The sequence below is a fragment of the Puntigrus tetrazona genome, chromosome 23 (genome assembly GCF_018831695.1).
Source record: "Puntigrus tetrazona isolate hp1 chromosome 23, ASM1883169v1, whole genome shotgun sequence".
NCBI lineage: Eukaryota > Metazoa > Chordata > Actinopteri > Cypriniformes > Cyprinidae > Puntigrus > Puntigrus tetrazona.
In genome coordinates, this window is record NC_056721.1 from 12,759,536 (window position 1) to 12,772,922 (window position 13,387).

The following is a 13,387-nucleotide window of genomic DNA, read 5'->3' on the forward strand; positions in this document are numbered from 1 at the left end:
TTCGTCTCAACTTCCTTATCCTTATCCTTATACATAGATATAATGTGTAGTTTTGTTTGCTTACTACAGTAAGTAAATTATGCTCTCGATATAAATAATAAGTAAATAATGTAAATTGTCAATTTACATTCCCAGCACTTTCCCACACGAAAATCTATTTTTATAAATACTGTACATATGCACTAATACAAAAATCAAGCCTTAAAGGGATAGTTCACCCAAAAATTTAAGTTACTCACCCTCAGAGGAGAAGAATTGTTGAATAAAGTAATTTTTGCTCTCTTTGTGCACAAAAAGTATTCTCGTAGCTTTGTAAAATTATGGTTAAACCCTTAATGTCACATGGATAACTTTAGGGATAACTTATTAAAACATGCATATGAATAATTAGACACATACACAGAATTTCACCTCTTCTGCTGCTCTATATTGCTCTGAATTCGAGACGTTTAGTATTTGTCACCAGTTTGGCGCACATTCCTTTGCTTATCTCTCACTGCCAGAAATATATAATGCATACATACATAATACTGTAAGTCATTTATTATTCTCTTTATCTTGAATGTAATTAAATTTTAATGCATGACATAAGAATAAAAGCATTTTCAATGTAAAATACTTTAGATGCATTCTTAAACAACTATAATTCCTCCCTGTAGTACATGATTATTTCTGTTCCCCCAGCTGCTGAATGTTGGCTTGCGTCGCCCACCTGGACGCAAGATCATCACAAACGTGTCAGTGAATGATGAGGTGCAGCTGAGGACGACAGAGAATGCCTGGAAACCTGGCTTGAAGCGGGAAAACGTCATTGACGATTCGGAGACCCAGAAAACTCAGGTCTCCTTGCGCTTTGATTTCGGATCAAACCATATACATAAGAAAGCATGTTGTGTCTCCAGATTTTCAGCTATGTTTGAATAATTTATTACATCATTACTTTCTTTAATATGAAGAGGAAATGGTGCGATTGATTGTTGCCTTGGAGGACATTCATTTATGCGTTCATTGATATTTTTACAGGAGCTTTTCCGAAAAGTGCGTAGTATTCTCAACAAATTGACGCCCCAGATGTTCAACCAGCTGATGAAGCAGGTGACCGACCTCACCATCGACACGGAGGAGCGGCTCAAAGGCGTCATAGACCTGGTTTTTGAGAAAGCCATTGATGAACCCAGCTTCTCTGTGGCCTATGGCAATATGTGCAGCTGTCTGGCCACGGTGAGTCAGACTTTCCATTTACACCGGGGTCTGAAACGATCAATGATATGCAAGTTTAGTAGATCACTGATTAATCATTTGAATGTTTATTTGTGAATTTGGGAGCAAGTTGAAATTGGTAACTGAGTGTGTTTCGTGTGGTGAGTGCATGTCTAAATTAGTCACATGCTGTGTTTGTAGTTAAAAGTGCCCATGACGGATAAGCCCAGCAGCACTGTGAATTTCCGGAAGCTTCTTCTGAATCGCTGTCAGAAGGAGTTTGAAAAGGACAAAGTGGATGACGATGCCTTTGAGAAGAAACACAGGGAGCTGGAAGCTGCTACCTCAGTAAGTCACAGGCCATTCAAATTGCATTGATGTGTTTTCCTAGAATAACATTTGTTATGAGGTTTCTCTTTAAAAGACAATTGCTAATCCTGATCCAATACTGTGCATGAGTACAGATACAAAAATGAATGGTACATGGCCTCAAGTTGGTTAAAGATTTTTTTTTTAGCATAAAAGCAGCCAATATGTGCTGTATGTTTAATGTTATAATTTTGGAAATTCTGAAAATCTGTTGAAATGACTGTTCACCCTATTTTTTTCTGAAATGCGTGTTAATTTCTCAAACTTCTTAAAGAAAACAAAAATTTCAGCCAAAATAGTTTTTGACAGCTATAATATTTGACAGATGTGTGATGTGTTTTGACTGCTTTTAGCATGTAGATATGGTTAACATAAAAAAAAAATGCTTGGGTAGCAATATGCAAAATTAGCGATTTTTAAAATTTGAGAAATAACCTAATTAGGATTTATTTGATTGATTACCTTAGGCTATGACACTACAGTGTACTAGTTAGTTTTAGTTTGAGGGTAAGTTGTATTCCGGATCATTTAGTATTTAGCTTAAACTCCACCTTTTTCTGAAAGTCCACTGCTAGATCTGGCTGCATCCTATCAACAACCAGTGTATTAAACAAAATTCTCCTCCAACATTTTTGATAATCAGTTTCAGAAAGAAGTCACAATACACAGATACTATCTGTCATTTCTGTTAAATCACAATTAAATCCACAAATATAAGCCAAATTCGAAATTACAGTGTTACATTTTTTGCAGTTAAATTTGTATCAGTTTAATCAAAGAAACAGACTGAATATATTAAAAGTTACTGTAAGGGCTTCTGAAAATAATCTTCAGTTGTAGTCTACTATTCTTCATAAGCCAAATGATGCAGATTTCACAGCATTTCATATTTACAGCGACCTTTTCTGACATGTCCTCCTCTTTCTCATTCTCACTTTCAGGCTAGCGAGCGGGAACGGCTTCAGGAGGAGCTGGAAGAGGCGAAAGATAAGGCCAGAAGACGCTCCATTGGAAACATCAAGTTCATCGGTGAGCTCTTCAAGCTGCGGATGCTGACAGAGGCCATCATGCACGACTGTGTGGTGAAGTTGCTGAAAAACCACGACGAGGAATCACTGGAGTGCCTGTGCAGGCTGCTCACGACTATTGGCAAGGACCTGGACTTTGAGAAAGCTAAGGTCAGCGGTTTATCCTAATCGGGAGGATGTCCTATATAATGGGCATTAAGAATAACCGTCCTTCTAATCTGTTAATTGCTACCACAGCCCATGTAAATGCATAGAGACTCTTGCTTATTTCAATGCAAATGTGCAAAGGAATCTGCGCGTTGGCCATTCTTTGCACTGCAGTGGAGGAGTTCTGCATAAACTAGCATTATTTGGCCTCTCACATCCACAGAGCCTCGTTTATGTCATCTGCTGTTTGGAAACAAATTCCAAACGTATCATGCTTCCAAAACTCACTTTGGAGTCAGCTGAGGGTGGTGCCTAATGCTCTTGAATGGCTAGTTCATCCAAAAATGTGAATTCCAGTATTTTTTCCCCCTCAGCTCATTAGTGGAACTTTTTTTTTTTTACTTTAATTAAAGGCAAATGTCAATTCATAACAGCCAAGAACTCCGATGTAGTATATGTGAATCTATTGATGTTTGCAAGTCTTTTTTGAAGCTTTCGAATCTTATTCACAGTCTTAATGGTATTCTTTTTTTAGCCACGAATGGATCAGTACTTTAACCAGATGGAGAAAATAGTAAAGGAGAGGAAAACTTCATCTCGCATTCGGTTCATGCTTCAGGATGTTATTGACCTGAGATTGGTGAGTTCTGACATTAGCTTGTTTTGGAACAGTGATCAGAAGAACCTTTTTATGGTGCTTTTCCACTGCGTAGTACGACTCGGCTCAGCGCTGTTCAGTACAGCACGGCTTGACTCGGTTTGCATCTCCATTTTAGTACTGCTTTAGAGTGGGCGGGATTATTTTGATGTTGTTATAGTTGCACTGCCGTGACTTTCATCAAGCTCTCGTTCGATCCGGTCCCTGCCTATCAAAGAGAGGAACGTCTGTACTTCCTAACAGACCACAAAACATTTTTTGGTTGTTAAAGGAATGTGAGATCGTTCAAAACAGTTGTTCATTCTTTCGCTGAGTGACGATTCTCTGTACCCAGTGAAAAACCCTCCAAAAGTGATCCATGCCGTACCATGCAGTGGAAAAGCGCCATTAGTAACCTGTGTACCAAATGTACAACATTTAGTTTGAAACTCCTAAAATAAAGACAAATGTACAAGATTGTGTCATGAATAAAAGAATAAAAGTAATTAAATAATGCTAGATAGGACATAGGCAAAGTTTAAGAAATTAAATGAACATTTATTTTATACAATATTTACTGAAAACACAAAGAAATTTAAATAATTGTTTAGCCATTGACAAATTTGTAGATAGAGTTGTGGGGTACGTGTTCCTTCTGCTAAAAATAGTTAATATCGTTAATAATATTTATGAACCCCATTGTTGAACTTTAGTATTTTTAAATGTTTTTTTCTTTCCTCATTTCAGCACAATTGGGTGTCTCGGAGAGCTGACCTTGGCCCAAAGACCATTGAGCAGATCCATAAAGAAGCAAAGTTGGAGGAGCAGGAGGAACAGAGGAAGGTCCACCAGCAACTGCTGTCCAAGGACAATAAGAGGAGACCAGGTCAGAAAGAGACTTCTGCTGTAGGCTAATCCTCTTTACAGCTTACTCAGTCCTGTGGGCCTCCTTTCCTTTTTTCACTCTCTGATGAAGCAGCTGCACTCTGTTCCAACCGTTTTTTCTCTTCATGTTGCAGTGGTGCAGAGAGAGGAGACCTGGAGCACTGTGCCTATGACTAAGAACAGCAGAACAATAGACCCCGCTAAGATTCCCAAGATCTCTAAGGTAAAGTCCAGATGTCAAGCTAAAAACACATTTTCTTTCTCACATCATGACATGGCTAGCATAACAGTGTTTTAGAAAAAGAGATTGTACATCTGCCATTCTGCGTTTTTTCATACTCCCCCATGATCTGTTTGGAAGAAAGCAAGCTGCATTTTTCTGTAAACAATTGATCTTATCAGCTGAATCACATTTATGGAGGTTGTGCAAACTACACATGTTGAAAAGTATTTCACCAGAAAAATTTGGAAGTGCTAAACAATATATTTTCATATATTTGTATAACTACCCTTTATTTTACCATGCAAACCGTGCTGCAAACCTACTGCAAAATACAAATAAACTTAAACACAAAAGGTCTGGACTTTCTAGCCCTCTTGGCAAATGTTGTTTTAAGCATAAATATAGCAATATTTAGTCTTAATGGTGTTAAAAGACTTTTTTGTAACAGAAAACAAGTCATAAATATTAAGAAAAAATTTCCCCTTTGTAGTGCAAGTGTGCTAATTAGCTGTTTGACTCAACAGCCCCACCTGATGGTTCTTCTGTTTCCTTGTGTAGTAGCATCTTAGTACCTCACTGATTATTAATTGTGATTTTGTGGATCTGCAGTGCTGCTCGTTCTGTACCTTTTTCTTACAGACAAAATGAAGTTTATAAACCCCACTGCTAATTTGAATAATTTGTTTGTAGATCCCCAAGACAAAAATTAAGAACTCCTCTATATGAGTGCATGAGTAAATATAACTTGGATCTTTTTTTTTTTTTTTTTAGCCAACGATAGATGAGAAGATTCAGCTGGGACCAAGAGCTCAGGTGAACTGGATGAAGGGCAGCAGTGGAGGGGCTGGAGCCAAGGCCAGTGAGTCAGGTAAAGAAGGAATGCTTTAGTCAGATGTGGGCTGCTGGTTCTCAGTTTTCTGCTGTATTCTTTATTTACTAATGTAAAATATTCTTTTTTTTTCGCACCCTTTCTCTTGTAGATGTCTCTCGTCCCAGTGCCAGTTTAAATCGTTACTCACCCCTGCAACCCTCAGTGTCCCCAGCCTCCTCTTTACCCTCTACATCCCCAGATTTTGATGCCAGGAGAGTTCTCAGCAGGTATTGTATGCATGTAAAATAGTCATTGAGAAGCAGACACCTTATAAATACTCCTCATTAATACTAAACTTGTATATTTGAATGTGCGTCGGACATACTCCTAAACACATCCCTCATTCATAGCCTTTTATTGAAAGAATAGTGAAAATTGTCATAATTTAATCACCCTCAAGTAATTGCAAACCTGTATGAATTTCTTTGTTCTGCTGAAAACAAAGGAAGATATTTAGAAAAAAAGTTGTAACCAGGCTGTTTTGGGTCACCATTGACTTCCAAAGCATTTCTTTTTCCTTTCATTTTGACCCATACAATGTGTTTTTGGCTAATGCTACAAATGCAATACTGGCTTTGTGGTCCAAGGTCACATTTGGAGATTCATAAATGTCTGTTCTGTGTTTTTTGTGAATTTCTCAGTCGAGGAAGCTCAGGACGAGAACGTAATGACAAGCCTTTGAGTGCGGGTCCCGCTCGGACAGGGCCCATCTCATTGAGTAGCAGCAATAAGGAGGCTCCTGAGGAGTCGGCCCAGGAAGTGTCCCGCAGAGACTCGAATGCCTCAGACACACCCAAGCTGCCCGCCAGCACTGCAGACAAAAGCAGACTGGAGCGTAGCCAATCCAGGGAGTCTGGTGAGCCGCATGGATTATAATGATGGTGAAATACGTAAAGAGAATTCGACATTAAAGGCTGTCTCTCATTACAGCTGTTAAACTTGAAGTACTGTCAGGACCCTCTCCAGATAAGCCTACATTAACAGAAGAGGACATGGAGAGGAGGTCCAAGTCCATTATTGATGAGTTTTTGCACATTAATGATTACAAGGTTTGTACCAGGTTTTTTTTAATCACCAAAAATGCCATTTATAATATTGTATCTCTCAGACCAGAATGGGAATAGAGGGTTTTGTAAGCGTGGTATACTTGTGATGCAGGAGGCAGTGCAGTGTGTGGAGGAACTAGAGCAACCCGCCATGCTCTATGTGTTTGTGCGGGTGGGCGTTGAGTCCACTCTGGAGAGGAGTCAGATCACGCGAGACCATATGGGTCATCTGCTCTACCAGCTCCTTCAGGCTGGAATCCTCCACAAACTTCAGTTCTTTAAAGGGTGAGAAATGCAGATATAAACAGATTAAAGTTATGGTTGCACGAGGTGATACATACCATTGCCAATACTGATTGTTTCAGGCATGTGTGTGTGTTCGAAATCAACTCCAGCCAACTTTAAAAAGAAATAGTCTTCCATTTTGAGATTTTAACGTATTTGTTTCTGCCCCAGGTTCTCTGAAACTCTTGAATTAGCAGATGATATGGCCATTGATATTCCCCATATATGGCTGTACCTTGCGGAGCTGGTGACCCCTGTGCTTCGAGAGGGGGGAATCTCTATGAGAGAATTATTTAGGTGAGTTTTTAGCCAGCGGGCACTTACCGCAGAGTTATTGAACTCACCTGTACAGACATTTTATATGCTTATTTTGTTTCTGCAGTGAATTTAGCAAACCATTACTCCCTGTGGGAAGAGCTGGGATATTATTTTCCGAAATATTGCACCTTCTATGCAAACAAATGGTAAGCTGAAACATTAAAATCAAACATTTAGTTTGTATTGCCGTATTTGTAACGTTAGTGTGAGGGCAGTGGGAATTAATGGATTGTGTGTTTGCAGAGCCATAGGAAAGTGGGATCATTATGGAGGGACTCTGGGTTGAGCTGGACAGATTTTATACCTGAAACGGAGGATGTGAACAGCTTCATCACAGAACATGTGAGCCTTCATGTGCATCCTCTTAGATATCTAATATATGCTAACCTTCAAAACTCACCTGTTTATCAGCTGTTCCATACTGAACGAGTGATGATCATTTACCTTCCTACAGAAACTAGACTTTACACTTTCTGACGGCTCAGACCCGACCGAGGCTGTCTCTAAGAGAACACTCTCGCCTGAGGAACTGAACAAGCAACTTGAAAAACTACTACTGGAGGACATGGCTGGTGATGAACGAATCTTCGACTGGGTTGAGGTAGATTTGCGTCCAGCACTTTAAGCTCGTTTTATTGTAGGATGTAAATGATCTTGCCATTGATGTGTGGTGATGTATTGCAGGCCAATCTAGATGAATCAGAAATGAGTTCACCTCCTTTCCTCAGAGCTTTAATGACTGCTGTGTGCAAGGCAGCAGTGAAAAGTAAGTGGCTTTTCGTTTATTTCGTTAAAAATATTTAAGGGGAGACGCCTCAGACAAAAACACAATCTTTTCATGTCCCTGTCAATTTTGAGATTGGGGGATTTTCATGAAGTTGTTTTCAGACTAGTGGAAAGAAAACATCTTAAAGACACTGTTTTGTTTTATAGCACTTTATCTATTTGTGTCAATACATTTTAAATACGGTGCATATTTTTAAAGGCCGTTGGCTCAAAATGTGTTTTTTTTCTCCTACACTGAGCCGTAAACCTCCACTTCAGTAACACACACACACACACACACCAAACTTTACGTTTTTGCTCCTGTCTATATCCTGAAGGTTTTCACAGAGGGATTTGTTCATATATAATTTGCTTAATTAACCCCCCCCCCCCCAAAAAATACATTTTCTCTGTCATAAGTATTTTCTGAATTATAGAGTGACAAAATGCGATACCCCAAAATGACTGACTCATACTAAATTATTAAAACTGACTTCCAGTGTTTTGAATTTATTTTTTTTTCTTGACAAAGAATGCATTTATTTAGTCATAGAACGTCTTTAAAACCCACATAAAACGGGAGATATTTCAGACGCACGTAACAACTTTACTACAGCACCAGGTGTGAATCAAACGATTGTGGAAACTGTACTGAGCTCGTGTGAAATGATTCAGGCTGCAGCGCGTGTTGGCATGAAATATACTGAAATATACTACGCGTGCAATGTCATAGTCGTAAGGTTACCAAAAAGGTGATTACAGCAGCCCTAAAAATGCATGCATCGAATGTTATATCTATTACATATTTTCTATTGTAAGAAAATATCTCTGAAATGGTTTTCCAAACAAACCCGAAGCATCTCGACACACTCGATTCAACCTGTCAGTTTATAAGTAGAAACTTTAAGACCTTAAAGTTCACCCAGAAACGAAAATTCTGTCCACACCTGTATGAATTTCTTTGTTGCAGCCTAATAACCCAGCTGCTGAGATATGTTTCTCAAAGAGAAAAAAAGAAGAAATCGATAGCTTTTATAGCTTTAAGGGTTCATGTATGTTTAATTTAGAATGTAGTGTTTTTATACCTTCATTAAACATCTGTATATTTCTGCTGAAGGTTTTGTGAGATGATTCACCAAACAGTTGTTAGTAATCGTATAGCAGTAGACATACAGTTCACTATTATTCCAATCTTGTGCTTCCTTTCTGCAGCTGAGGGCTCCTCGTACAAAGTGGACCTGTCCATAATCCAGAGGAGATTGCCTGTATTACACAAGTACCTTAACTCAGACACAGAGAGACAGTTGCAAGCACTTTACGCACTTCAAGCATTGATAGTAAAACTGGACCAGCCTGCTAGTGAGTAAAACCTTTCACATTCCTATTTATAAACCTTATTTTTTGATGGATGCTATTTTTTGCAACGTTGATATTTTGAGTGATCGCCACGAGCTTCGTTTTTTGTTTTTTTTCTCCTCACATTTTCGCAGATTTGCTACGGATGTTCTTCGACTGTTTGTATGATGAGGATGTGATATCTGAAGACGCTTTCTATAAATGGGAGGTCAGTAAAGACCCCGCTGAACAGCAAGGCAAAGGTGTGGCCCTGAAGTCAGTCACTGCCTTCTTCACGTGGCTGCGCGAGGCAGAGGAGGAGTCGGAGGACAATTGACGAGGGGACAAACGGACACATTTGCCAACTAGTTCCGAAGAGACGATAGTCGCTGAAACAATAACTGCATCAAATTAAAATGTAAAAACATAACAAGCAACACATTATGCATCAGGATGGATGGAGTGCGACAAGATTTGGAATGGTACGGTTCACTGACATACAGCGACCTTATTACGACTTACAATTGCTGGAGCACTAAAAAATGTATTATTTATAGAAATGTTGCATTTAAGTTTTTTATTTTCTCTTTTGTTACTTTTTAAGAGGACTTTAATAATACAAACATGCAACAATGAAATGAAACATAAGTTCAGACTCGTTAATTTATTTTTTTTTTTAAGAACAGCGTAAACAAAAGGGTATTTAACATCCGTGGACAGACGCAACAAGCAGTTATCGGTGGATAGAGAAATAACAATGATAATTTTATTATTAATATAATGACAATAACAGTGAGTAAACAACTTCCATGATTTTCAGATAGTTGGAAAAATGTTTTTTTTTTTTTTTGTTGGATGAGCACAGAGAAGACCTGGTCTGCGTTTGGTACATCAGTACTGAAGTGTTTAGTACGTGTTTAAGGTTATTATCTCAATAACCATACCAAATGCTCCTCTGCTTTAGCTTGCTCTTTGTGAAACATTTAATCCGGCAGAAACTTGCAGGAACTATGCATTCAGGGGACTGCTGGGATCACATGACGAGAGCTCAGAATGGACATCAACGAGCAGACGGTGACGTGTACAAAACCACTAGGGAGATGTTGCTGAACCTAAAGTGCTTGTTATTCTTCATACTGATAGAGCAAATTTAAAGCTTGTAAATAAATTAAAGACAAAAAAGATTCATAAAAGTACAAGACCGTGGTGATGGTGTGCATTTTCTACAGTGTTGTCAATGAAGCCTTGCTGGTTTTGTGTGAAAATACACTAATGTTCAAACGTTTTTTGGGGCTTCTTATTTTCACCAAGGCAGCATTTATTTGATACAGTAACAACCGTAATATTTGGATATAATTATTTAAATAACGTTTCTGTTAATGCATTTTAAAATGCAATTTATTCCTGTGACGACAGCTGATTTTTCAGCATCATAAATCCAGTCATTGTCTCACAATCTTTCAGGAATAATTTTTATATGCTGATTTATTGTTTTTGTTGTTTTTTTAATACTATTCTCAGTGTTGGAAATGGTTGTGCTGATTAATATTTTAGCAGAAACCTACATGATTCTTTCAGGTTTCTTGAGTTAATAGACAAATCAAAAGATATTTTTTATTTAATCCTTGCTGAATATAAGCACTTATTTTAATACATAAAATAAAGGTAGTGTATATGTAAATAAATAATAATATAAAAAAAAGAGGAACAAATGGCAATGCTTTTTTATAATAAGCTTTAACATTATTTAATGCACTAGGAATCATGAACTAAAACACAGCATTTATTAATGTACTATTGTTCATGCATTCATATTTAATGTGTTAATTCATACCACCTTAAATGTCAAAATTAAAGTGTTCATTGTTCATGATAATTAATGCATTGAATTAATACACATGGCAACTATATGACTGATTTCAACTTGTAAGCCAAAATAATTAACTTTTTTGTGATACCAAAATTATGGCAATTCAAGAAAAATATCTCTATAAATAGGCCTACTGTCAGTTAGTTTGGAAATGTTGTGATTGATATTCCACAGCATCTTAAAGGTGCTTTTAATATTTCTGTGATAATTTCATATTTTTTACACACTGAAGGAAAAAAAGGTTTGTTTGTACTTATATGAATATCCAACCATTTCATACGACGGTATTCAAACGTTTTCTTTGATAAATCGTGTACGGTGAGGGGCGCGAGATCTCGCCATGTTGTCAGTATGCACACTATCCGTCGATTAGCTAGTAATTAGTAGTGTAGTTTAAAAAAGATCACTTACGGAACTTACAGATTTTCTTTTTCTTCAGAATTTTTGTTTCTTGTGGCAACGTCGTAATAGTTAGGTTAATTTAGAGAGCAATGAACGGGAGACTATTTATCTCTGCATTTCCATTCGCTCAAACAGTAAGAGAAAAAACTCCACTACAGTAAAAAGGAAAAAGAGAGCGTAGATTTTGCCATCAAATTCTCGCATTATTTAACTTTTACTCGTTTTGCAATTGTGATATAATGCAAAGTGTAGGGTTATAAGCTACGGCTGAGACGAGGCGAAAAAAGGGCAGAAGCCAAAAGAAGAAGCGAGCCTGGCAACATTTTGGGTCATCGTTTTTGTCGAACAGGTAAGTGGATTTATTTTTGTGTAAACTGCTCTTTAAAACTAGCACCTAAAACTAGTGAAACAAAGCTGACCTTCACACAGGACTGAGGACCAAACATTTGTACGGTTTACCATTTTATCTTAACGCTCAAGTCACAAACTATCGCACAGTATTTTCCGTTAGAGAGAATAGGCTACGCTTCTGTGGAAAAACTCAAATCCTGGAATTGATTTCCGCAATTATCAGGTCCTCCAGACTGTAAAATGCAAAGTGTAATGTACTCTAACCTCCTCTAAATGGATGACAATCTGAAGCAAAAAAACAAACAAGTAAACCATCATATATTACGCGATTTTCTACGTAAACGCAGTTAATGGCGATGCTAACGCAGCTAGTTAAAGTTCTAGTGGATGCAGAAAACATAAAACAATCAGTAAGCAGCTATCCAGAGTTAGAAATAAAGTGATCTTTTATCCATTTGCTCTGTGACGCGAGGATCTGTGAGGTTTTGTTTCATTGAAAAAAAAAAACAGTCACCGGACATCTTCAGTGTTTTCGGTTTTATTTTCAAATATAAAACAGAATCAGAGACTTGCTCTCAATAAATACAGAACTTTGATCAAATGATGAATGTAAAAATAGAGACACGAGCTGCACCAGCTTTCCAAACATGAGTGCACACATTGATGGTTGGGATAACAGTGATTATGAAAAATGATCCCAGTTCATCAGATTATACCAAGATGGGTTTTGAACTTAAAGGTAGAGTGATATTACTGGCAGTCCTTAAACGTGAATGCTGGGAAATGGGTTTTTGGAAATGCTGCTTTCACTTGAACTGAAAACGTGAACATTTGCGTAATCTTTGGGCTATTTAGAAAATATTAGGCACGTCTTGGAGAGTTTTAATTCCCGTTATCCCTGTGTCAAAATGCCTCATTTGAGCACAAAATCTGATGTTAATTGTATCGAGGAACATCCTGTGAGATGAAGAAACCTGAACAGTTTACTACCTACGAATGTTGGCACACTGCAAGGCTAAAAAGGTACACATTTTTTCCTTAGCTAACCAAACTGTGACAATGAGAACCAGAACTACAACAATGTCACTTTATGACAGACAAATATCAAAGTCCAGTTCAAAACTGTGAAGAAACTGTAAACATGTTTCCATGCTACCATATGATGAACATTTGTTTGCACAAATGGTAAAGTACTTGTGCTTGTCTTCCTTGACGTGATGGATTGTCGCCCCCTCCCAGGCCTGGCACAGCTGAATATACAAGAAATTCGTAATCAAGTCACATCATCATGCGTTAGGAACGAAACCGTTTGACTGGGATGGTTTTGAGGAGCAGCAATCCCCAGGACCCAAAACCACAACGGGATGAGGAAACCAGTGCAGAGCTGTTAGGATGTCCTTTCCAAGCTAGATAAGGCTGTGGGAAAGGCTACGAGTCCTTGAGCATATTGATGCGGGCAAAGATTTTCAGAGCCGGGCCCAGTTTGATGTTCATGGTGCTCATGAGATGATCCTCTTTGAGGAGCATCAAAGCCTGGCCATCGATCTCCTGAGAGCGGAACTCTTCAGCGATCTCCTGGCAGCCTGGTGCAAAAGACAGATTATTAGTGATAATTAAGTCATTTGTGACACGCACAAAACAAAACAAAAAAAAGC

The 13,387-nt window shown here is 38.1% G+C and overlaps 2 protein-coding genes across 8 annotated transcripts in view; one reads left to right on the plus strand and one right to left on the minus strand.

Moving 5' to 3' along the window:
* eif4g3b (eukaryotic translation initiation factor 4 gamma, 3b) overlaps positions 1-10,395 on the plus strand; it is a 34,943-nt gene extending 24,548 nt beyond the window's left edge. For all 7 annotated transcript variants that reach the window (XM_043224598.1, XM_043224597.1, XM_043224600.1 and 4 more), the window contains 19 exons: positions 685-840; positions 1,024-1,221; positions 1,402-1,548; positions 2,511-2,747; positions 3,280-3,384; positions 4,129-4,267; positions 4,401-4,489; positions 5,261-5,357; positions 5,470-5,587; positions 6,002-6,216; positions 6,291-6,409; positions 6,519-6,691; positions 6,863-6,988; positions 7,074-7,155; positions 7,253-7,351; positions 7,464-7,610; positions 7,694-7,775; positions 8,987-9,133; positions 9,265-10,395. In XM_043224598.1, the coding sequence (XP_043080533.1) occupies positions 685-840; positions 1,024-1,221; positions 1,402-1,548; positions 2,511-2,747; positions 3,280-3,384; positions 4,129-4,267; positions 4,401-4,489; positions 5,261-5,357; positions 5,470-5,587; positions 6,002-6,216; positions 6,291-6,409; positions 6,519-6,691; positions 6,863-6,988; positions 7,074-7,155; positions 7,253-7,351; positions 7,464-7,610; positions 7,694-7,775; positions 8,987-9,133; positions 9,265-9,446 (2,658 nt within the window). In that variant the 3' untranslated portion in view covers positions 9,447-10,395. The remainder of the gene's footprint in view (positions 1-684; positions 841-1,023; positions 1,222-1,401; positions 1,549-2,510; positions 2,748-3,279; positions 3,385-4,128; positions 4,268-4,400; positions 4,490-5,260; positions 5,358-5,469; positions 5,588-6,001; positions 6,217-6,290; positions 6,410-6,518; positions 6,692-6,862; positions 6,989-7,073; positions 7,156-7,252; positions 7,352-7,463; positions 7,611-7,693; positions 7,776-8,986; positions 9,134-9,264) is intronic.
* A 1,859-nt stretch (positions 10,396-12,254) lies between these two features.
* Positions 12,255-13,387, minus strand: part of phc2a (polyhomeotic homolog 2a (Drosophila)) — a 38,780-nt gene continuing 37,647 nt past the window's right edge. The window contains 1 exon segment of the mRNA XM_043225364.1: positions 12,255-13,315. Within this exon segment, the coding sequence (XP_043081299.1) occupies positions 13,161-13,315 (155 nt within the window). The 3' untranslated portion in view covers positions 12,255-13,160.